This window comes from Polypterus senegalus, chromosome 1 (genome assembly GCF_016835505.1).
Source record: "Polypterus senegalus isolate Bchr_013 chromosome 1, ASM1683550v1, whole genome shotgun sequence".
Classification (NCBI taxonomy): Eukaryota; Metazoa; Chordata; class Cladistia; order Polypteriformes; family Polypteridae; genus Polypterus; species Polypterus senegalus.
In genome coordinates, this window is record NC_053154.1 from 259592242 (window position 1) to 259619592 (window position 27351).

The 27351-nt window shown below is 36.6% G+C and overlaps 1 protein-coding gene across 3 annotated transcripts in view; it reads left to right on the forward strand.

The window, feature by feature from the left end:
• Nucleotides 1-27351, forward strand: part of LOC120541300 (paladin-like) — a 237715-nt gene that overhangs the window by 126410 nt on the left and 83954 nt on the right. For all 3 annotated transcript variants that reach the window (XM_039772806.1, XM_039772813.1, XM_039772797.1), the window contains exons 6-12: nt 5001-5161; nt 12796-12871; nt 14126-14277; nt 17730-17826; nt 18393-18497; nt 19437-19532; nt 20833-20967. In XM_039772806.1, the coding sequence (XP_039628740.1) occupies nt 5001-5161; nt 12796-12871; nt 14126-14277; nt 17730-17826; nt 18393-18497; nt 19437-19532; nt 20833-20967 (822 nt within the window). The remainder of the gene's footprint in view (nt 1-5000; nt 5162-12795; nt 12872-14125; nt 14278-17729; nt 17827-18392; nt 18498-19436; nt 19533-20832; nt 20968-27351) is intronic.

Genomic DNA, 27351 nt, shown 5'->3' on the forward strand with positions numbered 1-27351 from the left:
AGGCTGAATATGTCAGACAGTTTTCTTATAATACTGGACCATTACTTGTGTCTGTTTGAATGATTTAATTGAGACTTTTTTGTGAATGTTAGACTGGACGTTTTCTTAGGAATTTGTAAGGTTAGTGTTATTTTAACCACAGCTCCCAGTTTTATTGATCTCGCTTAGCAGACCGTTAGTTAGTTAGCCAGCCCAGTTATTTAGGACAGCATTATATGCATTTTTGACTTGTCAATCAGAATGGAAGAAAATAAAAGAGTCACTTTACATGTGTTGGCAGACCAACCAAAACACATCTTGCTTTGTGAACTTTTTCCTGTGTGAGCTAAAAATGTGTCGTATGGGCCCCTGCAACTGGCACTCCCTGATAAAAGTGGCAGGCTGTAGTAAACCAGACAAACAATTTTAAATAATTTTGAACTTGTTGGCCATGCATGATGGATTTATTGTTAAAAATTAGGGAAAAATAATCAGATATGCATCCACAAATTGTTGCATTTATTCTAAATTAAACCAAAATATTTGTTAAAAATTATAGTAAACTATATTCTATAGTTTTAAATTTTAGATGCAGGATAGTGTGTTTGGCTCCTGAAAGCCGAATTCTGATTGGTAACATCTGAGAATGGGGCGATGTTGCGTTCTTCCCCCGAGTATTTTCTGATTTTGACATTTTAGGAGTATTCAGTTTCTTAGTATATTATAAGTTCATCAGTGACTACTTTCATCCTGATAGTGCACGCCAGTCAGTGCTGGCAGTCTGCCCCCATCTACTGGCACAAATGTGATTTGCAATTAGGAATAAAATAAGAGGATTTGCATGCTGTGTTTGGCTACATCTAGTTGCAGAATTTGTTATTCCACATGTAGAACATACTATTGATGAGCTTTGCAATAAACTTTGCTGTCCAGCAAATCAGTTTGTTATTATCCTGAGGAATAACACGTTGAAAATTTTTAATTTTTTCTGAGCGTTGGCAGCTTTTCTAAATTGTTTGTGTTTTGTATTGTGTGGGTGAAATGAAAGCAATTCAACTGTTCAGGCTGTGACTCAGCGCCTGAGTTGTGTTTCAAGGTCTTTAAGACTTGTTCTGCTTCAAGTAATTGAATTTTTTTTTCATTCAGTGAGTATGGTGGATTAATAATATATTTTTTGACAGTGTGGATTAATGTTAATGAATATTATGGTATGTATTATTATAATCCTAGAAGTGGTGTTGCCTGTGCCTAAATAGATTGACATTTATTTTAAATGCTATTTGATTTCAAATGACTATAGTTTTTGTTATTACCGATGTATTGGTAATTGCTCACAGGCTGCAAATTCACTTCAAATTATAATTTAATACTATTGTAGTACTAGGGTGTTGTACCGTGTTAGCCATTATGAATGTAGAGAAAAGCCAAGCAAAATGACACCTTTTATTGGCTAACTAAAAAGATTGCAATATGCAAGCTTTCGAGGCAACTCAGGCCTGAAGAAGTGGCCTGAGTTGCCTCGAAAGCTTGCATATTGTAATCTTTTTAGTTCGCCAATAAAAGGTGTCATTTTGCTTGGCTTTTCACTACACTTAAAACTATTGAAATTTGTTGGAACATTCAAGTTAAAAGACTGACTAGTGAAAACAATTACCTGTTTCACATACCTTTTGCGTGTAGTTCATTTTCGGTCTGTTATGTACCTCATTCTTCACTTTGCAAACCATGTGCTTTAATGAGTAAAGTATACTTATAGAGCTAGTTTTGTATATAACACCTCCATGGTGACCATGACAAGAGAGTACAGATATATTTATTCTTTCTGCCTGTCTCTCTGTCTGTCTGTCTGTCTGTTTGTCACAGTGCCGGTCAAAGCCTATTTGGAGTATTATTAGTCTTCAATCATCGTTGAGGACAGGGTGTCCCCTCGCCATCCCATTGTGTATATACCATGGATTTTAAGGAATGCACGCCCCTTGGTGTACGGATCGTGAGCACTTACTTTTTTTTTTTTACTTAATGAAATTAGCAACAGGTGCACTAGAGGGGCAACAATGAGACGACCCCCAAAACAGGAATGATTTAACAGATGGAGGCTACTGACATTTTTCCCTCCTTGTCTTTTCTGGCTGTTTTTTCACTAGTTTTGCATTTGGCTACAGTCAGTGTCACTACTGTTAGAGTGAGGTGATACTTGGACTCTACAGAGGTTGCGCTGGTAGTCAAACTTCTCCAGGATGGCACATCAATACGTGCCAATACCAGAAAGTTTGCTGTGTCTCCCAGCACAGTCTCAAGGGCATGGTGGAGATTCCAGGAGACAGGCAGTTACTCTAGGAGAGCTGGACAGGGCTGTCGAAGGTCCCTAACCCATCAGCAAGACTTGTGTCTGGTCCTTTGGTCAAAGAGGAGCAGGGTGAGCACTGGCAGAGCCCTAAAAAATGACCTCCAGCAGGCCACTGGTGTGAATGTCTTTGACCAAACAATCAGAAACAGACTTCATGAGGCTGGATTGAGGGTCCAACATCCTCTAGTGGGCCCTGTGCTCACTGCCCGGCACCGTGGACCTCGATTGGAATTTGCCATTTAATACCAGAATTGGCAGGTCCACCACTGGCGCCCTGTGCTTTTCACAGATGAGAGCAGGTTCACCCTAATTATATGTAACAGATTTGAAATGGTCTGGAGAAGCCTTGGATAATGTTATGCTACCTGTAACATCATTCAGCATGACCAGTTTGCTGGTGGGTCAGTGATGGTCTGGGAAGGCATATCCATGGAGGGATGCACAGACCTATAGGCTAGACAATGGTACCTTGACTGCCATTAGGTGTTGGGATGAAATCCTTGGATCCATTGTGAGACCCAATGCTGGTGCATTGGGTCCTGGGTTCTTCCTAGTGCACAACATTGCCCGGCCTCATGTGGCAAGAGTTTGCAGGCAGTTCCTGGTAGATGAAGGAATTAATACCATTGACTGGCCCCCATGCTCACCTGACCTAAATCTAATAGAACACCTCTGGGACATTATTTTTCTATCCATCCAATGCCGCCAGGTTGCAACTCAGACTGTCCAGGAGCTCAGTGATGCCCTGGTCCAGATCTGGGATGAGATCCTCCAGGACACCATCCGTCGTCTAACTAGGAGCATCCCCCGACGTTGTCAGGCATGCATACAAGCATTTGGGAGCCGTATGAACTACTGAGTATGATTTTGAGTTGTTGCAATGAAATTTCGGCGAACGGGACTAGCCTGCTGCATCATTTTTTCACTTTGATTTTTGGGGTGTCTTTGAATTTAGCCCTCTGTAGGTTGATAATTTTCATTTCCATCAAACGATGTGGCATCCTTTCGTTTCCTAACAGATTACCCAGTCCATATCAGTATAGATATCCAGTAGTATTTTTTTTCCCCCAAAGTGTTCCTTTAATATATGTACTTCTCTCATAGCTTCTATGCAGAGTGTATCATTTTATGGCTGGCATTGCTGCTGCAAGTATGTGATAAACAAAAAGCTTACGCTGTTTATGGTCTGTAGTGACTGGTTTTGGCAATTTCTAGAACAAGTTTATACAACATTTTTACCCTATTGTTTTAATTTGGCCCTCGGTTGCAAGTACAAATGGCCTTAACTTGGTTGGCCATAAATCTATACATCACTGTAATTCATTAATTTATATTGAACAATATTGTGTCTACTTACTTCAAAGCTGCCACTATTAAACTTCTATTAAAAAGATCATGTTAAATTTGGCTCTTCAGAAATATACTGTAATTTAAAATTTACCCTTTTGTTCTGAAGACTAAGTGAAAACTTATAATTCACATTTTCTAGTCCCTGTCAGAATGAACATCACCATTCAAATATAATCTGAATATGTTTGAAAAATTCTAAAAGGATTGTAAAAGGACTGTCCTTTCTTTTTAAAAAGAATATATATATATATATATATATATATATATATATATATATATATATATATATATATATATATATATATATATATATGAACATGCTATGCTGCAATACTTGTGTATTTTGCATGTGTTTTGCACGTTATTTCCATGATCAAAGGTCATGTGAAAAGGTAGCTTCCCCTTTGGGATTAACAAATTATGATTATTCAATTGTTAGTTTGTGCTGTCATTTATATAACTGACTGATTTTTCTTTTACTGCACTGCTCTGCTTTTTCGTTAACAGGTTTACTAACAATACATTTTAAACACTTCTCCAGAGCCCTTAAACTGTTGTTCTGCTCTTAATCCTATTCCATGTTGCTCTTGAAAATTAGATCCATTATTTGTCGTTGTTTCATACTAAAACCATCAAGCATTAACCATAGCAAAAAAGCTAGTTTCCTTTGTCGTTAAAAATAATGGAAACTTCAATATTTTTTTTAAACTATAACCTACTGTATTCTTCGTGTGATTTGTTTTAATATTTTGCTGTGTGTTGTTTTTTTTCTGTTTAGTACCAGAAATTAATTTGCTGTTAATGAAAGTGTTTGCCAAAAAAAAATTATAATGAGGAGGGAATACTTATGTTACATTCAGTAACTTCTTTTGTGAAACATGAATAGACTTGTCATGGCTCTACGTAGATAAAATATTGGTGGGTGCTAATTTCATGTCATTTGCGGCCAAATTTCAGAAAGTCACATAGTGAAGTGGAGGGCTGTAGGAATTGGGGCCGTGTGAGGGGATTTTGTATGGGTTGTATATATGCATTACAGACAAGCGTCCCGGTTCATTTTTGTTTTTTTCATACCTCTTTCCAGGCATAGAAGACTAAAACAAAAATTAAAAATCAAGGTTTCATTTGTATAATATACCAGTCATGCATTGCTTTTACTAAATCATGCAGCAAATGCTAAAGTACACACATGTGATATGCAGAATAAAAAGCATCGGAGACATCTACAATGCAAGATTTTGTTTTAATTTATCATTATGTTTTAATGTCATTAATACTGTGATTATTTTGGAGAGAACTCTTATTGTAGCTTTAACTTTTACAGCTTTGTGACTTTGCTCAGTTGAATGAAAACGTCTACTATGTTTACAAAGACATTGAGCACTTTAAAGATGAACCTCAACGCGTTACTATAAGCTGTGAAGAGGACATCCATGTCACTGAAGAAGTTTTTAAGAGGCCTGTTTTCACAATGCCTTCATACAGGTAACTTATTTAAATATATAATATTTGAATTTTGCCTGATCGTTTTATTTCATGCTAGAATATTGCAATGCACTTTTCATGCACTTGAATGAAGAGTTTTTTTATGGATGTCTTTTACGGTGTCAATGTCTGAGCACAATGCAGGTGGCAGCCTTTTACAGAACCTCTGTGTTAAATGTTAAAAATGCCTTTAAATAGCAACATATGGCACCTCATCCATCTTAGTCTAACTTAAAAGCCCGTCATTACCCAAGCTAGAAGTTTTTATGTATTTGTTTGGTTGAATGTTGTTTGTTATAGTATGTCTATGTTTATTGAGTTTCTGTAAAGTCTTTCAAATGAAGTACAGTAGAACCTCGGTTTACGAGTGTTTTGCAAGACAAGCTAAAATTTTTAATAAATAAATAAATTTTGACTTGATAAACGAGCAAGGTCTTGCAATACGAGTAGTATGGATAGGCTTTGTCTGCTGAGTGTCATGTGATCACAATTGAGCTGATGGTTCTTCTCTCTCGGCACGCGCGTGTGTGTCTGTCTCTCTCTCTCACGCGCGCTTGTGTCTCTCTTTCGCGTGTGCGTGTGTGTGTCTGCCTCTTGCATGTGCGCGTGTGTGTCTCTTTCTTGCGCGTGTGTGTCTCTCGATCGCGTGTGCTTGTGTGTGTCTCTCGCGTGTGCGCATCTCTCTCACACGTGTCCGTCTCTCTCTCTCTCTCTCGCGCGCGCGTGTGTGTGTGTGTGTGTGTGTGTGTGTGTGTGTGTCTCTCTCTCTCGTGGGCAATCGTCTCCTATTCTCCGTCTGAGTCGGCGTGCCTCACTCATATAGTCAACATCCGTACGAGCATATACGGTTTACTGCAGCATTGTGACTGTGTGTGCGTGCACGCATGTGTGTGCTGTGACGTGCAAGTCCCCATCTTGTGCCGCAAAACACGAAGCCGAGTCTCAGAACTTTAACAACACCAGCTTTATTCAGCTTGAAACAGCAACAGCGTGGTTATTTATTGTAGCTGGATCTGCCACTCTCCTATACACAGACACAGCAGCCAGGCAGGGTCGTTGCCAAGTAGTACTGTGCCCTGTGCATTTATAATGTTCCTTGTATCACCCATCGACGGCAGGCGCTTATAGCTTGTCCACAATCTTCTCGGATTCGCTTTTACTGCAAACTGCTATAGCGTTGGGAGACTGCAACAACAACATTTATTTATATAGCACATTTTCATACAAACAGTAGTTCAAAGTGCTTTACATAATAAAGAATAGAAAAATAAAAGACACAATAAGAAAACAAAATAGATCAACATTAATTAACATCGAATAAGAGTAAGGTCCAATGGCCAGGGGGGACAGAAATAACAAAAAAAACTCCAGCCGGCTGGAGAAAAAAATAAAATCTGTAGGGATTCCAGACCATGAGACCACCCAGTCCCCACTGTGATTGCTTTGGGACGCTCTTCCGCATCTCATCCTGTTGGGTGGAATCCCACAAGAGTTTAGAAACTCACTCACACCAGCCATGATTCTTTTCAAAGGTAAAGTGCAGGTTAATTTGTTTTATGTATTTTTACTTTATATTTTGTACTAGCAGAATACCCGCGCTTCGCAGCGGAGAAGTAGTGTGTTAAAGAAGTTATGAAAAAGAAAAGGAAAAATTTTTAAAAATAACGTAACTTGATTGTTAATGTAATTGTTTTGTCATTGATATGAGTGTTGTTGTCATATCTATCTATCTATCTATCTATCTATCTATCTATCTATCTATCTATCTATATATATATATATATATATATTTATATAGTAAAATACCAGCTTGGCAGCGGAGAAGTAAAAAGAAAAGGAACCATTTTAATAATAACGTAACATGATTGACAATGTAATTGTTTTCTCATTGTCATGAGTGTTGCTGGCATATATATATATATATATATATATATATATATATATATATATATATATATATATATATATATACATATATACACACAGACACACGCATATATTAACATATATATACACATCATATATATATATATATACATATACATACATATACACATGTACACGTACAAATATAGACATATATATACATATATATATATATATATATATATATATATATATAATATATCAAAATACCGTGCTTAGCAGTGGAGAAGTAGTGTGTTAAAGAAGCAATAAAAAAGAAAAGGAAACTTTTGAAAATAACGTAACATGATTGTCAATGTAATTGTTTTGTCACTGTTGTGAGTGATAAGTGTTACTGTCATATATATATATATATATATACACACAAACACACATATAAACATATATATATATACATATCCATACATATATACATAGACGCATATACATAAATATATACATACACACACATATATATAAACATATATATACATACATATCTACATATATACATATATACACACACACACAACTATCGTATATGTTCAAGTTCTATTTAAATTTTAAATAGAAGGAATTTTTATTTAGTTAACAGAATATTATTCCGGAATAAATCAACTCAAACCTTAAATAACTATATAAATATAATATTTTGCTCTCCATAAAAATATATCCTGTCTAAATTATACAAGTTAGAAATAAAGTAAATGTTAAAAGAACAAACATTCAAATTTCTTTACTCTTATGTAATTTTATATAAAAAATAAACTTAAATTTTAAATATCCCAAAAGATTTTGCTCTACATAAAAATATATCCTGGTAAAATTATACAAATTCAAATATGAACATGGTGCATAACAAAACCTGGAAATATAAATAAAATGTGTTCTTTTCAGCAATAACAAATCAAATCATTCAGTTGTCTTTGCTCTTATGTCATTTTATCAGAGCTGGAAGCCTGGCATCTTTTTTTGGCAACAAGTTCGTTTATGTTTGGTGTGAGGTTCTGTGTTGTGGAGATTGTCAGGATGGACTGCAGGTGCTCATCAGTGAGGCGACTCCTGTGTGCTGTTTTGTTAGTCTTCATGACTGAGAAGAGCTTCTCACAGAGATATGTGGTACCAAACATGCACAAGGTTCGAGCCGCATGTAGACGGAGCTGGAGCATTTTTGCGGGAATGGAGTGAATAAGCTGTGCGGGCCCTGCAGTATCGTACTTTGCCTTCAGTGTGCCATTACACTGCAGCTCAATCACCTCCATCTGAATCTGCACAGGTGCAGTGTCCACATCGACGGCAAATGGGTTGCGAAACAACTCAAAATTCTTTTTTTGTTCTTCAAAGTCACCAAAGCGCCGTGCGAACAGTGCGCAGTGCGCTCAGTTTATCAGCAAAGTGCGTTTTTGGGAACACCGTTGTGCCGGGGATGCGAGGCTAAAATGTATCGGGAAGAGCGTGTACATACTCAGTGCATCCCCTCTCTGGAATCGAACCTCGGAAGCCGGCGCTAGAGGCGAAGCCTCTACTATTGCGTCACAGCGTGTGGTTTGTCTATTTAAGCGTAGCAGTATAATTCAGTTTTTGTTCAGCACTCTTTGGAACTGTTGCTTTTTGTCTGCACACTGTGTCAGTTCATGTGAGCCGCTGAATCTGGTTTTATATGTCACTCGCTCACTTCTAATTGTTTCGCTGCCTTCTTAATTATATAATGTATGTTTTCTTCAGCGGTTTTTGGAGCTCTTCCTGGTTTTCTACGTACTGCGTGATTATGTGGGAGGCATGATGATGTCACACGAAACTCCGCCCCCCACGACTTTCGAGCTCAACTTCATTACAGTAAATGGAGAAAAATAGCTTCTAGTTATGACCATTACGCATAGAATTTCGAAATGAAACCTGCCCAACTTTTGTAAGTAAGCTGTAAGGAATGAGCCTGCCAAATTTCAGCCTTCTACCACGGGAAGTTGGAGAATTAGTGATGAGTCAGTCAGTGAGTGAGTGAGTCAGTGAGGGCTTTGCCTTTTATTAGTATAGATTAATCATTTTTATATGAATAGTTTTGGGTTATGGAACAATCATTATTCCATTATTTCTTATGGGGAAATTCACGAGTGCTTTCTGTGAGCACTGCAAACCGAGGTTCCACTGTATTTTCTTTTTGTCTGTCTATCTATGTGTTCCCTGTGACATCTTGTTTACACATCTTCTTTACAATGTTGATACTACTCTATGTACAACTGCTTTATAAGAGTTGCATGGACTCAAATCTTATAAGTGCAATGTCTCTTCAGACCAATGTTTATGCAGTGAAGAATTCTAAAAAATGCCTTCATTACTAGTGGTGACTGTTCATAAATACATTTTCATCCATGGTCCCTGTGTTTTTTTCAAATTCGCTCCTTTTCACATTGGTCCTACATATTCTATTTGTAAAATCACAACAATGTGCTCCATTTAAAATTAAACCCACTCTATCCACAGAAATCCATGTTCAGAAAAATTTGATGAGTTCTATATATCAACTAACCTTCAATAATACTCTTAACATGTAACCTCCATACCGTTTTCTTTTATTGTCTGCCAATAGTTTTTTGTAAGCTTTTGCAGTAATCTGCAGTCATTTGTGTCATTTTGTACTAATTAGAGTCCGTTTTTTCTTTACTTACTGGCTGTGATTAGTGTTGTTTTTCTTGCATATTCAAACTGAAATATTTAAAAGTTTCAACATGTACCTGTTCTGAAATTCCTTCATTTTAAAATAAATAAGTTACCAATTTAGCTAGAGAAAAATAATTAAGCTAATTTAAAATGTGTTGCTGAGAATGTCACAAAAGAAACCAGCTTCCTAAACTAGCAGAATAATAAGCAAAGTGTATAGCAAGTGACAAGAACATCACAACAAAGAAGATGCTATTGAACTATAACTTAAAACTCCCATCGCAAAATACGAATTTGGGCAAAAAATAATGTCACATTACACGACTTCTACTTGTGGGATATGTCAGATTTGCCAACTGCACTTGCTGGTTTTGTTGCAGTACCATTTCAGTTTAAATGACCGAATAATCGTTGGGCATGTCTATTTTGCCGAGTTTGTGATGTCCTTCCAGTGCAGTTGTACTCGCGCCTTTTTGCGATAGCCAGTAACGTGCTGTTTGACATAACTGGTGCTATACAAGTAGTTAACAGGTACAGCGAGGTCAGCTCAGGTCTTGGCCTTTTTTTTCCTCTTATGTTATGCTACATAAAATTTGAGACATCAGAATGGGAAGCTTCTGTTCTGTTTGTTATAATAAACAAAGAAGAATAAGATGGACCCACCGTATTCCTCTTTGCTTTATTATATGAATTGTATTTCTGGATGAGCATTAATTGGTTGCTAGTTCTCAAGCACACAGAGCCCACCCCTACAACTAGAGACAAAATGAAACCTATTTGATTTTATCAGAAGCGAGTCGCAGTCTGGTTGAAGTGAGTTGTTGGATATGTCACATTATGTGGCTTGCCTTTACTGGAGCATGCCACTGTCCACACCCAATTAGCTAAGATTACAGTATATAAAAGAAGTCGATGACTGGAAATTGCTGAAAAGTAACATTATGTGACATGGACTTTATCTAACATACCCACTGGAAAGAAGAGTTTTTTAGAACCACTTGACTTAGAAAGATGGAGGTGAAGGTTGTACAGTTTGACCATTACGAATAAAAACACAGCTGACACTTTATATGTCACTTGTCAAGGATGCTCCCAATCTTAGGTTAGTTCAGCTGCAGGTAAAGAAGTGTTAAAAACAATGAGGCATTGTTAATAATGGAGTTTACCAGACTTTACTTTGGTTATCTTTACTAATAGCAGTGGTTTCTCTGATATACTTCAGAAGTCCAAATGGAATAAAAATTTTTACACATAGCAGCTAAGAGGATTTTACAGGTTGTTGTCCAACCAGAAACTAGGGCTCCCAAGCCTTTCTGTTTACTGAATGAAGCCCGCCAAATGCCTGCTTTTGCCAAGGTAACCTAAAGACTTCAGTGAGCTGGGAACTTGAAAGCTGATATGACATGCCTGAGTTCTTTTGAATTTCACTCTGGGGTGCTGTGTGTACATTAATGAGGAAAAAAATGAATTTAAATGATTTTAGCAAATGGCTGCAATATAACAAAGAGTGAAAAATTGAAGGGGGTCTGAATACTTTCCGTACCCACTGTACCTTTTTGTGGTTCTTCCTTTAACGTTAGGGTTGTCTTCAAGGGGTGAGGATAAAAGAGCGCCTTTGTTCTTAACAATCTGAAGTCCACAGCTTAGATTGTATCTGCAAAAACATTTAAAAAGGATAAAACAAAGATTTGGCAAATTTATGATGTTTGTAAGTGAATAAAATATGTATCCAAAGTTAGCAGTTTTGTTTTCTTTAGCTTGTGAGTGTTATTTTAGATGAAAATCAATAGCCATTCCTAGGACGTGCATCATTTTCTGCATGCATTAAGGATAGGAAATGTACACATTTCCACAGCATATAATTAAAATGTTGTGCACATATACATAAGGTGGGGTTTAAAACAACAAGTAATGAAGCACAGCATCAGAGTTAAAGATTGTTCTGTCTTTGAATATCAAGTTACCATCAGGTGCCATTTTAGTTTTCATTTTTGTTTTTAATTCACTACTTCTTGTGATTAATCACTCTGTTTTTGTGGCTTTGCATTTTACACCTTTATGATTGACTGAGTAACCCCATTACGTGTTTATGGCAGGAAAAAGTTTTTTTTTTAAGATGAAAGACTTGCTGTGGAGAATGCAATTTCTAAGAAAGTAGGTTTTGATCCATTATGCTGGATTTTTAATTTTGTAGGCAGTCTTCATCATAAAGTATTCATTTCTTTGCATTTAAAAATAAAAAAAAATTTCTGACAACTGTACTTGTGAACATTTCACTCCACTATTATCTAATCCAAATAATATGACTACAAATAATTTTAAAGGGGAAAAAAGTTAAAATGTGTCTTGTTGTAGATTACATATTGGCAATCTACCCTGATTGTTTTATATAACCAAGCAGCTGTTGAATGACATGCATGAGGTCACATGGAAAATTGGTGATGAACAGAGAATGTAACTTTTCAGTTTGGAGAAGACCAGAGTGCCTAACATTGTAATGGTTTTGCAAATGCTTGTGCTTAACTTGCAATTGCTTGTCTTTTTTGTTTATGCATTAAATTTTTCTGCATTCTACTGTATATAGGTACTGAAACTTAGTTTTCTACCCTCCATATGTGTCTGCTAAAACATACTGTACTTGCTATTCAGTCACAGCATAGATTTAATAAACTATGCTCAAAAAGAAATATCCAGTGCATGAGTGGCAATGTGTGTACAAGTTAATTTGATAACTTACTGCTGTGCAGATTTAGGAAAGAAACCAGCATTCTGGCTAAGCATCTGTGTTCAAGTAATGTGAATTGCATCACAGCCTTTCAGTTGTGTGGAGAAAATAAAACATTGTAATTATGCCACTTTGAGGCCAGATTAGGTATTGCACTTGTAATATTTTTTACACTATATTATATATTTATATAATATATATATATTATATATATTTATTGTGTGTATTGTCTGTCACAGGACAGGGAGATGTGTAGACAATTTTACTTGGCCACTGATTTCAGTACTTTTTATCTAATGTCATTTAACTATTGTGATTCACTGTATTTCTCTTTTCTTCTACCCAGATATCTTCGGTTGCCCCTGCCAATGGAAGGAGCTCCTTTGGAGGAACATTTTGATACATTTATTAACACTCTGAGGGTAAGATAAGTATACAAAATATTTCATGCCTTAAATTAAGTACATTATGGAGTATTTTAAAAATGATCCATGATTGCTTTGTGTTGTTTCAACAGCAGAAACAATACAATAAAGTTAACAGCACAGCACTGCTGCCTCATAGCTCGAAGAGACTGTTTTAAAGCCCTGGATGGCCACTGTCTCTGTGTAATTTGCACATTCCTGCTGTGTCCATGTGGATTTTTCCAGGGTTCTCCAATTTTCCATAGATGTGCATATTAGATTAACCAGACACTTTAAGTTGGATTTATAAGTATGGGTGGGTGTTTAAGTGTCCAACCCCTGTGATCGTGAGCTGGGTCAATAGTAAATGAATGGAAATTTAAAAGACCCTAAAAGTTATTAATAAACATGAAATGTTATATAAACCAGAGATCCTGATTTTTATCATTTTTACAAAATGTAGAAACACAGATTCTGATTGCCTATTTTTAAAGAAATTTCAGGGCATACAATTACTGATAAGGGTCACAAGGATCATACAAACTAGAATGGTTTAATTGAATATTTTGTGCTATTTGAAACTCTGAATTTAAGTTGCTGTTTTTCTTTTTTTTTCTTTGGTTTCCGCATAGTATGACTCTTTGTTTCCAGTCAACTGTTTTTTTTGATCCTGCTTGTATTTATAATGTATATATGATATCTCCTTTGATATAATTTACCTGTATCTTGTGGTCAGGAAACATGCTGTCTTCTCAGCAGATTTCTAAGGTCAGAGTGTACCGACTCCCTTAGGGTGTTAAAATTGGAAAGGTTACTTGCTTCACTTAATACTCATTTGCTAATAAACAGTAACTAGGTGGTGTAAATGAAGCAGATAGCTAATAGAATGAAAATTGCTTCTATGGAGGTGGGCTGAGAAAATGTAACTAAAGATACACCTACTTCCCACAATACTCATCTCTCCCAAAGGTACAAACCAATAAATGTGTTCAGGAGTTGGAGGTTGCGCTTGACTCCCAATCGAGATACCAGCCCTGGAGAGAAAAAAACATCTTGAAGTTGTAAATTGACAAAAATGACATTATATATACTGTATATATATTATCTACTTTTGAGTGTATGGCTTGGTTGGTTTGTGTTTATGTCTGATTGTTATATGTACAATATATCTGCTGTGGCATTGACACTGTTCTGTTTAAGAAGTTCCAACTCTATAACTTATTTAAATTATGTTTAAAACAAACTCTTGTTTTGATGTTTGTGTTTTCAAAGGAAAGCCCCAGTTTACTGCATTGCAGAGACAACAGCAGACCTCTTCCTGCTCTGCTGTTCAGCTGTCAAGTGGGAGTTGGTAGGACAAACTTGGGAATGATCCTTGGGACTCTAGTTATGTACCAAGTAAAAGGAGCTCCTGAAGCTGCCAAGTGAGGATCTGATATTTTCCTTTCAGGCTTTCTAATAAATCTAATTTAACATTGTATTTTTACAGTGATACTTGTTTTAAGAAGTATTCTTCATTTAAAGGCTAGGATTCATTAAATCTGTCTTTGGTGGTATGTCTCTAAATCATTTATGCATGCTGTATATAAATGCTGTCTGGGAAATTTCTTAAGAGAGTGGGCCTTGAGTAGAGTGTCGCTGGTTAATCAGATGTATCAGTACTATTAAACTAAGTACTTTTCTGTATACAATGTTTATTATTATATTATTAGTTCTCGGAACCTCCTTACTCCTGAATATGCTACTTACAATACCCCACCAGTAAAACATTTGTACCATATATCAAGTATTGCCTTTCCTACTGACTAATTTTAACTTTTGTTGATGGTCATTGGAAAATACAGATTTACAGGATTCTGCATTATTTTAAATTCAAACAGGTAATTTGTAGGCATAATGGAAATTTTGTGAATAAATATTATTTTACCCTGTAGCAGATCCTGTAAAAGTGTTATTTTCAGTTAGGTTTTAATGTTACACTTTGATCTGTAATCTTGTACCATTACAAGTTTTGGAGGGTTTAGGTCAGAAGCAATATGCACTGAATTGTGTTTTTTTTTAATTTAGTAAGTATAGTATTGACATTTACAGGGTGCACATTTATGTGGCCCATGGAATGAACTGAGCATATAACCATTGTACAGAAAAGAACAGGTAAAAAGAAATAATATGCTGAACCATATACAATGTCTGCCTCCTCCATGTTCTGCCCATTAGGGACCCTTTTACTGAGCTTTGCAACCACTTATATTTGCCAGCGCATACCATCAGTCCCGGCTTATTTTGTATCCAGGGCTTGAAGATGGCTGATATGCTGTACCAGCACTTTTCTGCTTTTGCTTTGTGAACTGAAGCATAGTGACCCATCGCAGTCTGACCTCCAAGGGAAACCCTAGTTTTCCACAATATTGCATGTATTTTACCACCAAGGGTGCATCGTCGGCCATTCAATTCTGTGAAGTAAATATGTATGTAAGCACTGGACAATGTGCAAGGGGCAAACTCCCTCTTTGAATGTGCATGTATTTTATGCTGCATCACAAGGAATAAGAAGACAGAATAAGGAGTACTGCATGTACCCAGTGACACAAATTGCTGTGCATGTCGTCCTTCATGTTCACTCCATTTTTGCATGCTGAGACGAAAAAAGAATGTGGTGCCTATGAATAGGTTACTTGCTACAACATCATTACCAACAGTTACCGACAAATAAAAAAATGTGGGTCAACTAATTTTCTTTTTTCTTTAATGTCACCAAGTTTAAATTTAATTAGTCAAAGCATTTTTCAAATTTTGGAGTATTTATTTTGTCTATTGTGGTGTGGGCTTTACCCCTAAATATTGATATATTGAAATGTCCTTTCTTAGCTGATACCTAATGCCCTAGATGTACCATCCTGCCAAATTTAAGCTTTTTAACTAAATGGAGAAATAGTGTTTTTGTTGATGAGTGAGTAAGTGAGTCAGTCAGTCAGCTTTGCATTTTATATTCAAGGGTAAATCAAAAAGTAAAGGCAATTTTAAAATTACTTCCTAACCACATGGGTAGCTTAAATACACATAGTGCAGCACTCTGTCGTTAGTCTAGTTGAAGCCAAGGTCAAATGAACATGGATGCTCACTTCAGATTGTACCATTGTTGAAAAATGTGCCGCAGTGAGATTTCTTTGGATAGAGGGAGTAAAACCTGCTGAAATTCACTGAAGAATGTTGACTCATTAAGGAAGTGAAAACAGCGTGATTCAACTTTTAAAGTGGTAAGAACAAGTGTAACTATTGCATCTTGATGTGATCAACCATCAACATCGCACACACAAGCCCACATCAACATGGGGAATGCCTTGATCAGAGGAGACCAATGGACTACGTTGTCTGCTGTTGGTGCATATTTTGATATCAGCTATCTTGGGTCCAGCAGTGCGATCTAGAAAAAAAAAGTTAAAGTATGCAGTTGGAATACATGTCTTCTCCAGTAAAGAATAAAATCAAATGAAAAATCCAAAAAATTATGATGACCTTCTTTTGGGATATGTGGGTCCAATTCTGGCACATTTTCAGGAACTCAGATGATCAGTGACTAGTGCTATGGTTACAGACAAACTGAAACCTGCAATTCACAGCAAAAGATGAGAATGCTGTCAAGAACAATCTTGTTGCTCTATGACAATGCACATCTCTGTAACGGTGAAGAAAATGCAACAGCTGCAGTTTGAAGGCGTTCCACATCGCCAATACAGCCTTGATCTAGCACCATGCGACTATAGCATCTTTGGTCCATTTAAAGAGACTCTTCACGGTTGTAGGTTCACCTCTGATGATGAAGTGAAAGAAGCAGTACAGAGCTGGATTTGGGACCAACCGAAAGTCGTCTTCTCGCGAGGAATGAAGAAGTTAGTGGAACAATACAAGAAGTGCCTCAAGCTGCAGGGAGATTATGTAGAGAAGTAATTAAAGTGTTATGGGGGAGTGGTGGCTCTGAGGCTAGGGATCTGCACTGGCAATCGGAAGGTTGCCGGTTCAAATCCCATAAATGCCAAAAGGGACTCTGCTCTGTTGGGCCCTTGAGCAAGGCCCTTAACCTGCAATTGCTGAGTGCATTGTGTAGTGAGAAAAGCGCTATATAAATGCAAAGAATTATTATTATTATTATTATCTGCTCACAGTTACCAATATTCAAGGGTACGTTGCCTTTACTTTTTGATTCTCCCTCATATATAGATTTGTAACAAGTCTTTACTTGTTTGAAAGTGGTTGTTGTGCATTTTCTTAAACTCAGATTAACTTTTGAAGTACTTCACTGACTGTAATGTTGGTGTGCTTAATGAACTTTGTACTATTGTGATTTATAGTAAACTGATCAGGGTTTCATAAATAAATATAAAATATTGCACCTTATGATGTAGAGTAATTGTCTTAATTTTTGTTTTGACCATTAACTGGTCCATTTTTATTAATCATTGAAGTATCTGATTTTATCTACCTATCAAAGCTTTGTAATTTAGCAGTTATCTGACAATTACAGTATCTATTATGACAGTTAAGGATGTCATCTGTAAAGGCTTCTTGTGTAATTCTTGGAAAGTTATGTGGTCAGGGTTCAAATGCTGTCAAGCGTAAGCCACAAATCAACTCTTTTTGTGATTAGCATTTTTTATAAATTTGGACCCTAAGTGATGCAGTACTTGCATAAGGTGAGCAATGCACAATGTAACAGTAAAATAACTTTACTGTTTATATCATAAACTTTTTTTTTATTTAAGTAGCATTTCTGTACTTAAAAAGTTCCAGTCAGTCAATCTACACCAAGTCCCCCATTTCATTTTTAGAGAATGGGTTTATCTGTTTTACTGCATGAGAATTCATTTTTTCATTCTAGACTTTCTGAAGGCACATGTTTATCACAGAAGTGCCAATTTCAAATTATACGGAATTTCATCAGTGCAATTCCTAATGGAGTTCAGATTATTGATGAGGTAAGATGCTTTCAGTGAGTATGAATGTTTTATACAACTTGGCCATTGTGAAGGGGTCTTAGAATGCCATAAAAATGAAATTCTTAACACTGAAGAGATCATAGCAAAAAAGAAGTTAAATCATATCCCTTTTTCTCCGCTTTTCTGCCAAATAAATGGTTGCATTAACAAAGATGTAGTAACAGGCTTTCATGAGAAGTGCTATTGATTTACTGCTATTAAGTGAAATATGTGGTTTACACTTTAAGTAAGAAATAATATTTGTTGAAATTGGCTGCCAATGAAAAAGCAAATCATTGAGAATATGTGGTCTACTCATACTTCTTGTTGGTAAAAAACTGTGATCAGAACTAGAAACAGTAATTCAGATATGTGTTAGTGAAGAATCGGTCAATTGTGCTTATCCTCAAGGAAACTCTACCACACTGATGACTGGCATATTGGTCTGATAGCTACACACACATTGATGTCATATGCTTTTGCTACAATTCATAATATTTCTTTCTTTAACCTTTTTCTTATGATGGTCAGACCATAAAAAACATTTTCATTTTTTTAAATCACAGGTTAATACTGCAATTGCTGAATGTTCAGAAATGCATGATATTAAAGAAGCAATTAATGAAAATAAGAAGAAACTCAAGGGCATTGGGGAAGATTACAAGATTCAGGTATATCAGCTGTTACTGTTATTCCTTTCATGTGGTTTTCAATTCCCCTCTTCAGTTTATGGTCACATGGACCTGATGCTAAACTGAAAACACTGAGTTTAAAGTGGTAACCAAATCTGAATAAACAACCAGTTCATCACAAGGTACAGTCACACATACTGAGACAGTAGGGAGCTGCCAGTTAACCTAACAAGTACCTCATTGGGATGTGGGAAGAATGCAGGTTAAGTAAAGGGGTGAGTGGATGGATGATTTTAGTCCTGCTATTAGAAAGCCAAATCACTGATGCCAAAGTAAACTTCTCTGCTGTAAAATTTTGCTAAAACATTTCTAATGCTTTCAGAGGATTGCTGATCTCCAGCCACATTGATACATTGGCATTTTTATTCATTTACCCCTGTAATGTTCTTCCTTCACTCCAAATGCCTTTTTATTACAATCATTTTCAGTATTCTGAGCAATGCATTTTTCTCATTCATCCTTGTATCTTTATAAATTCAGTTGTGCTTTTAGTTTAGATAGTAGCCTTACAGAGTATGCAGTTAAATTGTCTTATCCTGAATATTTAGAGAGTCACATATAGCCTATCCTTGTGTTCAGTTAGAGAAGCTCCACTTCACAGAAGCTGTGTATTCCAGGGGCCTCTTTGAATTTTTGAAAGTGAAAGAGAAATTGCCTTGGAAGCTGTCATTTCAATTTCTTCCCAGATAAGCAGTAAGCTACCTCTCAAAAGATACCAAAGTAATATATGAATTAATCTGTGAATATGTTTCAACTTTTGTTATTTCATTCACAGTGTCTGTATTAAAACAGACCTGGATCAAAATATTGCCTCTATTTGTACAGTGATATTTTTCCTTAAAGATGATTAAAGTCTGGTAGAAAATAAAACTCAGATAGTTTCCAGTGTATTAATAAATCTGTTTATTATTTTTGTAGGGAAGTAGTACCAAAGAATACTTTTTCCAGAGAACACTGCAAGGCTTGGAACGCTATTTTTACTTAATAGCCTTTAATTATTATCTTCATGAACAGGTATGTTTTAATGATTTGGCTACACTGCTGCTTTTGAAATGATAAGCTAATAAAAGAGTCTTGTAGATATCTGGGTTACAGGAGTTTACTAAAAACATAATTAGTTTCATCCCAATCCATGTGCCTGATTGGAAAGGATACAATGTGGCATTAAAGTAGAAAAGGTTGTCTATACTTTTGAAAATACTGCTGTGAAGGATCTGAAAGTTAACTTCATAAATTCACTAAATTGTAAGAGATTTTACTATTTTCTCATTAGAACACAACAAATTTGTCAAAGGAGGGGAGCCCATTCAGTCCATAAAGCCTGTTTGTTTAGCTGATAGCTATGCCGTTCCAATATCTCAACCAGATTTTTCTTTAAGGTTATTAAGGTTTCAGCTTCATCTACATGTCTTGGTAGTGTATTCTAGATTCCCACAACTCTTTGTGTAAAGAAGTGCTTCCTGGATTCCATCTTAAACGCTTTTCTCCTTAATTCCACTTATGCCCTCGAGTACATGATTTACCCTAAAACTGAAAGAATTCTGCTGGATACACTTTATTAATGTCTCTGAATTTTTAAGACCTGGATTAGGTCTTCATGCAGTCTCTTCTGCTTGAAATTAAACAGGTTTAATTCTCTGAGTCTTTAAGTGTAAATCCTGGGAGGCACCTAGTTGTTCTCCTCACAAAGCTTCAACTGCTGGCATATCTTTCTTCTACTGTGGTGACCAGAACTGCACACAATTATCTTGATGCTCTCTCAGAAGTGCATTCTGCTGTCTTAAGTTATAACGTCCCTCAGTTTATATTCAATAGTTTTTATAATATAACCTAACATTTTATTTGTCTTTTAAATTGCTTCTGCCCATTGCTAATATAATGAAACCGTTGTGTCAAAGTAAACCCCTAAGTCGTTTTCAGAGGTTACTTCCTAATACAACACTATCTCCCATCTTTTTTTTTTATAGTTGATGTTCCTTTTGCTCATATGTAGCACATTACACTTTTCTAAATCAGACTGTATTTTCCAAGTGTTTGCCCAGTTGTGAAGCTTGTCCAAGTCTTTTTGAATTGTTTTTGATGCCTCCTCTGTGTCTGCCATTCCTTCAATTTTAGTGTCGCATGCAAATTTCAAAAGTTTACTAACTACACTGGAATTAATATCATTAATATAAGCCAAAAAAGCAGTACTACAAGGACAGACCCCTGAGAGTCTCCACTGATAACTTCACTGTACTTAGAGCATTCTTCTATATCTATATTTTTTGTCTCGTTATCAGTTCACCAGCCTAAGATAAAGTCTTCTGTCTTTCAGTATCCATTGTCATTTGCCCAGAATTTTAGCAAGTGGATGTGCAGCCATCCTTGGATTTACAGGATTTTAGCAAGCATGAATTTAACAGAGCTGTCTACACAAGCAGACTTTATTACAAAGGGAAACAGAGTGCTGGTAAGTATTTGACAAAATACACTGGGCAAGCAGATGCATGTGCATAATCTACATGAAGAATTGCTCACTCAGTTTGTTTTTTTTATTAATAATTTAGTACTGATGAGTGAGCATAAGACAAAAAAAAACTTAAAGCCTAAATTAAAACTAAATCCTAAGTCAAACAAGCACTGAAGTATGTTGACTAAAAGTGTGAATGTAGATTGTTAGTTTTGCGAGTAGAAAAAGGGTATTAATCTGGCCTCGTACAGTGCATTGTGTCCACTGTCCTTAACATATTTTTTGCACTGGGAAAGCAGTTTAGATAGTATGAACCAACCAAACAACAAGTATGCAAACTTACTCACTTTCTTTATTTTTCCGACTGAAGAAATGTGGCTTTTTACAGAAGCTCAATAAATAAATAAATAGATAGACAGATAGATATACACACAAACACTATGGTGTCAATACACACCAGAATGACTAAAACAGAGAAAATAAAAAAAAAGAACAAAAACATCTGACTTGGTTATCATAGTCACAGTGAGACCTTATGCAGGTGTATTGCTGTTGGTATAAATGAGCCCCATTAATGACATGACCTGGTGTTATAATTCTTTATATTTCAGGACTGATCCTTGTGGTGCTCCAGTGTCGCTCACATCCATATCAGATACAGTCCTTGAGTCTGGGGTCTGCCAGACAGATAGTCCATTAATGATCCATGACATCATGGGCTTATCCACGTACATATCACTGAGTTTACCCCCTAACAGTGATGGCTTCATGTTATTCAACGCACTGGAGAAATCAAAAATATAATCTTCACAGTGCTGCCATCTTTGTCCAGGTGACAATATGCCTTGTGGAGAAGATAGGTAATTGCATCCTCCACTCCTTTGTCCAATAGACAGAGTAGCAGAAGATGACTCATATTGTCCAGGATCTGCTTCTCAAAGTTCTTTATTAGGTGAGATGTAACTGTCACACATTAGGTCTGTACTCACTATGTGAAGAGGCACTAGCCTTCTTTGGAAACAATGCAAGATGTTTTCCACAGGAGTGGCACCTTCTGGAGCCTTAGGGACAGACTGAACAAGTGACAGAGGACTCCAGAATGTTAGTCAGAACAGGCCTTAAGAACCCAAGGACTGACTTCATCTACTCCTGCTGCTTTTCCTTTGTGTAGCTTCCTCAGTTGTCTCCTCACGTGGTCTTCAGTTATGGACAGTCCACACTGAATGTCAGAGGTGGACTTGTCCTTGGCCATTCCAGTTGATGGGGTTGGAGTTGTTGATGTAATAGGAATGATGTAGGGAGACTAGTCATTGGAAGAAGGTGGCAGTTGGGGGTGGGGGGAGATCTATTAAAAAATTGGTTCAGGGCATTAGCTTTGTCCACTGTCAAAGAACAACAGAAGACCCACAAAAAGGTTTTGGGGCAGCATCCTATATGCTTGAGCCCAACTGCAAAAAGTTAATAAATAGATAGTATACAGTAGTTGTGTACAGATTGGAGTCCAAAACAGAACTGCTTGAGTTAGGTGAAGATGGCAGCTTTAAAGCAAGGCAGAGGAACTGATGTCATCAGGCCGGGGCCGGAAGTGACATCTTTGGGACCAGAAACAACGTCATCAGGACCAGGCAGGATTTTCCGTAACTGGCTTACAGTGGAAAGAGAGAAAGGATTAGCATACTGTACATGTGTGACACCACATCCCCTTTTAGCACCTGAGACCTGGATTGCTTCAGTCGAGTAATTATGCCCAGTCCTTTCCATACTTCCTTTATGTTATTCTGAGTGAGTTTGTTTTCCGTTTTAGCTTGTAAAATTTCTTTTTTCACTCAGCTTTTTCTTTAGCACACACTGTACATCCTTCAGAGCCTCTTTGTCACTTTTTATCATTCAGGAGAATTTTTAGCTTCTTAGTAATCCAGGGCTGCTTGTTTGGAAAATCAATGCATTGTCTTTGAGGGTCTCACAATGCCTTAATTTTGATCATGGATTTCAAAGGCATTTTGCGTAGCAACTTAGTCTGTGTACCACTGTTTATCCTAGTTCATTCATTCTAAATTCTTGAAATAGATTGACTTGCTTCATAATAGTGGGCTATTATAAATAATTACAGTAAACATCTTATGTGAGATTGATGATGGTACACATAAGAGAAAGAGTTCACCCTCTCTGGATAGTACTGGATTGCTTACAAAAAGTAGAGAACATTTTTACAATGACAGATATTTAGAAAATGAAATGTATGTGTTCTTTTGATGAGAACATCACCATTCCTTTGTCTTTAGTTTGTGGCAAACATTAAAGCATTAAAATGTGGAAGTTTAGAAATGCTCATTAAGGAAATGTGAATTAAATTGTCTCGTATTCAACCTAACAGTAGTTCACTGGTTACATGTGAGTCACCAACTAAAGAAAATGTCATTAGAAATTTGTTTATAAATGTAAACATGGCTTTTTTCTGTGCTTGTCTTCTAAAACCCAGCTATATAGTGCTGTATGTAAATGCACAGGACCGTTATGTTGCGGTGTTGAGTTAAATTGTGAAAGTCATTTAGATGTCACCATGGACGAAGCGGAGCTTGGAAACCATTGGTTTAGAGGCCAAAACTGAAGGTGTTTGCACATTTGGTCTTATTGGCAAAAAAGTCATCGGAACATTTACTGTTTTTGGTGAACCATGAATATTTATTTAATCTGCTGAGATTCTTATTATGCTTATCAGTTTTTAATTGTAATATTTTCCCTGTATACAGAAATAGTAATAGGCTAATCTTCCTTTATTTCATTTTATTTTCTTCACCCGTTTCATTTCATCAATGAACATTTCAGGATCTGTAAAGTGTAACAAGGTGAATACTAACTTAAGCAGATGGCACATTACATGACTAGTCAGAGGGGAAGTAAGACTTGATGAATGCAGTTATTGATCTCGTTGCCTGAAGATTTCAAATTACCTAATTAGGAATGTGATGAATTTCCAGCACAGTTTCACATTTCAAAAATCAACCCTTTTTCTGAAAGCCAATAAAAATGCTGCCTGACAGAGCCAGTGCTGTATGACTTCTTTCCAGGATACGGCAAATTCAGTAGCAAATATCTGCCTTTTTTTCTTTTATCCATTCTGTTGTGGTGTGTTAAACACAAGCCTCTTTTCTGTCTGCGAGATCTGAAACACCTATGTGTTTTTTTATTTGTCGTAGCTGCATTGTATAAATTGTACTTACGGCTAAGTGCTGAATGGTTCTCCACTCTTTCTCAAACAATTGCTTCCCTCTGCAACTTAAGACAGATTCAATCCTGTCTTAATTAATTGGAGTGAGTTACAGACTGGTTGGACTGAGTTTTTGTATATATATCAGACTACGCACCTGGCAGAAGCATATCATGACTGCCTCTCACTCGCTAATATTGAGTCTTGCTAAATAAAGTCTGCAACTGAAAATCACAGGAAAAGTTGTTTAGTGTCACAAGGCCTTTACTATTTTGGAACCAAACACTTGACTCATTTCAATATGAACCTAGTGTTACAAGACATTGCTAATGTCAGACACGGGTTGGAGAAGAGGGTTTCAGTCAAAAGTGGATCTTAAAGTAACACTTGGTGACATTATATCCAAAACTAATTATCATAATGACTTGATTATGATTATCCTCTCAGAATCTTTAGGTATTGAGTTCAGTGACAGCAAGTTTGTGGTTGAACAACAAAAGCCTTACTTCACAATTCAGCAAATGCAGCTTCATGTATCAACTTGTCAATGCAGTGTATATTATTTGAAGCTAACTTCATGAACACATTTTGAATATATTAGGAAAGGTGTTCATGCTTCTGTTACAAAAGTAGGATTTAGTAGTTATTACATTTAATTTTATAGTTGCCAATTCTGCTACATGTTTTGAAAGCTGCCTACAACCCATAACAAGTATATATTCTTTAACAGGAGACATATTTTCATTTATATATACTCTCCTATGGTTATGGGAGTTCCAGAAACATTTTTCTAAAAGGCAAGCAAAGTTTTACATTTGAGGAAGAGTCGAACTCCATTTTTAAAATTGCACATACTGTAAAGTGCTGTGAAAACGTATTTTCCCCATCCTAATATCCTCTGTTTTTGCATATATTATACAATGAATGACCTCACAAAGCGTGATATTGGAAAAAGGGAACCTGAATACACAATGCAGTGTTTATATCATTATTTTATTTATTCAAGGGGTAAAGTTCTCCAACACCCCTGTCATCTATTAAAAAAATTGCAGCAATTGTCAAAACTAAATGCTTCCTATAATTTGATAGTAGATTATTCAAATTGCTGTTGAGGAATATGGATATGTTTGTGAGCATGAACTGCTTGATTCAGGTCCTGCCACAGAACCCCTGTTGGGTTTAAGTCATGATTTTTGACTAGGCCCTTCCAAAATAATAATTTTAAATCTTCTGAGCCATCCAGTTGTAGTCTTGCCATTGTACAATGTATGTTGGGTAATCCTCCTGCTTTATAACCTCACTATAACACTTCAGCGCCAGGTCACAGACAGATTACTGGTTAATCACCTTAAGAATCTATACTAATAAAAGGCAAAGCACTCACTCACTCACTCACTCACTCACTCACTAATTCTCCAACTTCCCGTGTAGGTAGAAGGCTGAAATTTGGCAGGCTCATTCCTTACAGCTTACTTACAAAAGTTGGGCAGGTTTAATTTTGAAATTCTACGCGTGATGGTCATAACTGGAAGCTATTTTTCTCCATATAATGTAATGGAGTTGAGCTCGATGGCCGTGGGGGGCGGAGTTTCGTGTGACATCATCACGCCTCCCACGTAATCACGTGAACTGACTGTCAACGCATTACGTAGAAAACCAGGAAAAGCTCCAAAAAGCGCTGAAGAAAACATGCATTATACAATTGAGAAGGCAGCGAAACTATAAGAAGCAAGCGAGTGACACATACTGTATACAAGCATATTCATGCCTGCAGCTACTTCGGAAACAAAGCACGGTGTAAACCTAAAGTTTAAATTAAGTTCATAGACAGACTGCCGCTGGCGTTTGTCATGCCCACGGCTAATGCAGAATACAAGTTTAATGAGAGGACGCAGGGTATAAACGAGAGTTTTGATCACTTTGTAACTAAGTTCAAATTGCTGGTGAAAGGCTGTGCTTATGCAAATTCCGAGAGACTGTGTTTGTGGGGGGATTGACAGTTAAGGCGGGTGGAGGAGTGATGTCATCATCTCCCCTCCCATTCACCTCATTTCGCTTTGAGCTGAGCTCTGCGGCTAACGCCGTCTTCCGAAGCAACTTCGTCACACTGCCACCAAATACTCACAGAAAAATCCACAAGTTAATACACGCGCTGTCTCTAGAGTTTCTCCACACTGAATCCTCCAGGCACTACTTACAAAAGGTTACATTGACAATTGTGTTACATTATTTTTAAAATGTTTCCTTTTCTTAGCACAAGCACAGCTGAGAAGCTTCGATGCATATGCTCCATAACGCGTTAAAAAATAATGCATTTAATCACACTTTGCATTACAAGCAAAGGGGAACTTTTGTCAATGCATGATTTCCTGGTACACTGATTACATTGATCAGCGCTTCCCGATTCATTTTACCCTCGCACCCCCTTGGTTTGAGAAGAAGTATTAAAAAATATGAGGTTAACACAGAAAAACAGATCACCAATTCAAGCTTTATGAATAATCGATTCGCCATCAATAATTGTTTTGGTAAAGCCATACTCAGTGTAATACTCCTTCCATTTTATAATTTTTCCACCACTAGCCATGATTAAATGAATGGTAAAAAAGTAAGAGCGAAGCGAGGGTGACTTATTCAGGCAAGCATATATATGACAGCAACACTCATGACAATGTCAATCATGTTACATTATTATTAAAATGCTTCCTTTTCTTTTTCATTACTTCTTTAACACACTACTTCTCCGCTGCGAGACGCGGGTATTTTGCTATATACAGTATATAAACTGCTCAAAAAAATTAAAGGAACACTTTGAAAACACATCAGATATCAATGGGAAAAAGAAATCCTCCCAGATATCTATTCTGATATAGACTGGGTAATGTGTTAGGAACGAAAGGATGCCACATCGTTTGATGGAAATGAAAATGATCAACCTACAGAGCCCTGAATTCAAAGACGCCCCAAAAATCAGAGTGAAAAAATTATGTGGCAGGCTAGTCCATTTTGCCAAAATTTAATTGGCAGTGCTCATCCTGTTCCTCCTTGCCCAAAGGAGCAGATACCGGTCCTGCTGATGGGTTATGGACCTTCTATGGCCCTCTCCAGCTCTCCTAGAGTAACTGCTTGTCTCCTAGAATCTACTCCATGCACTTGAGACTGTGCAGGGAGACACA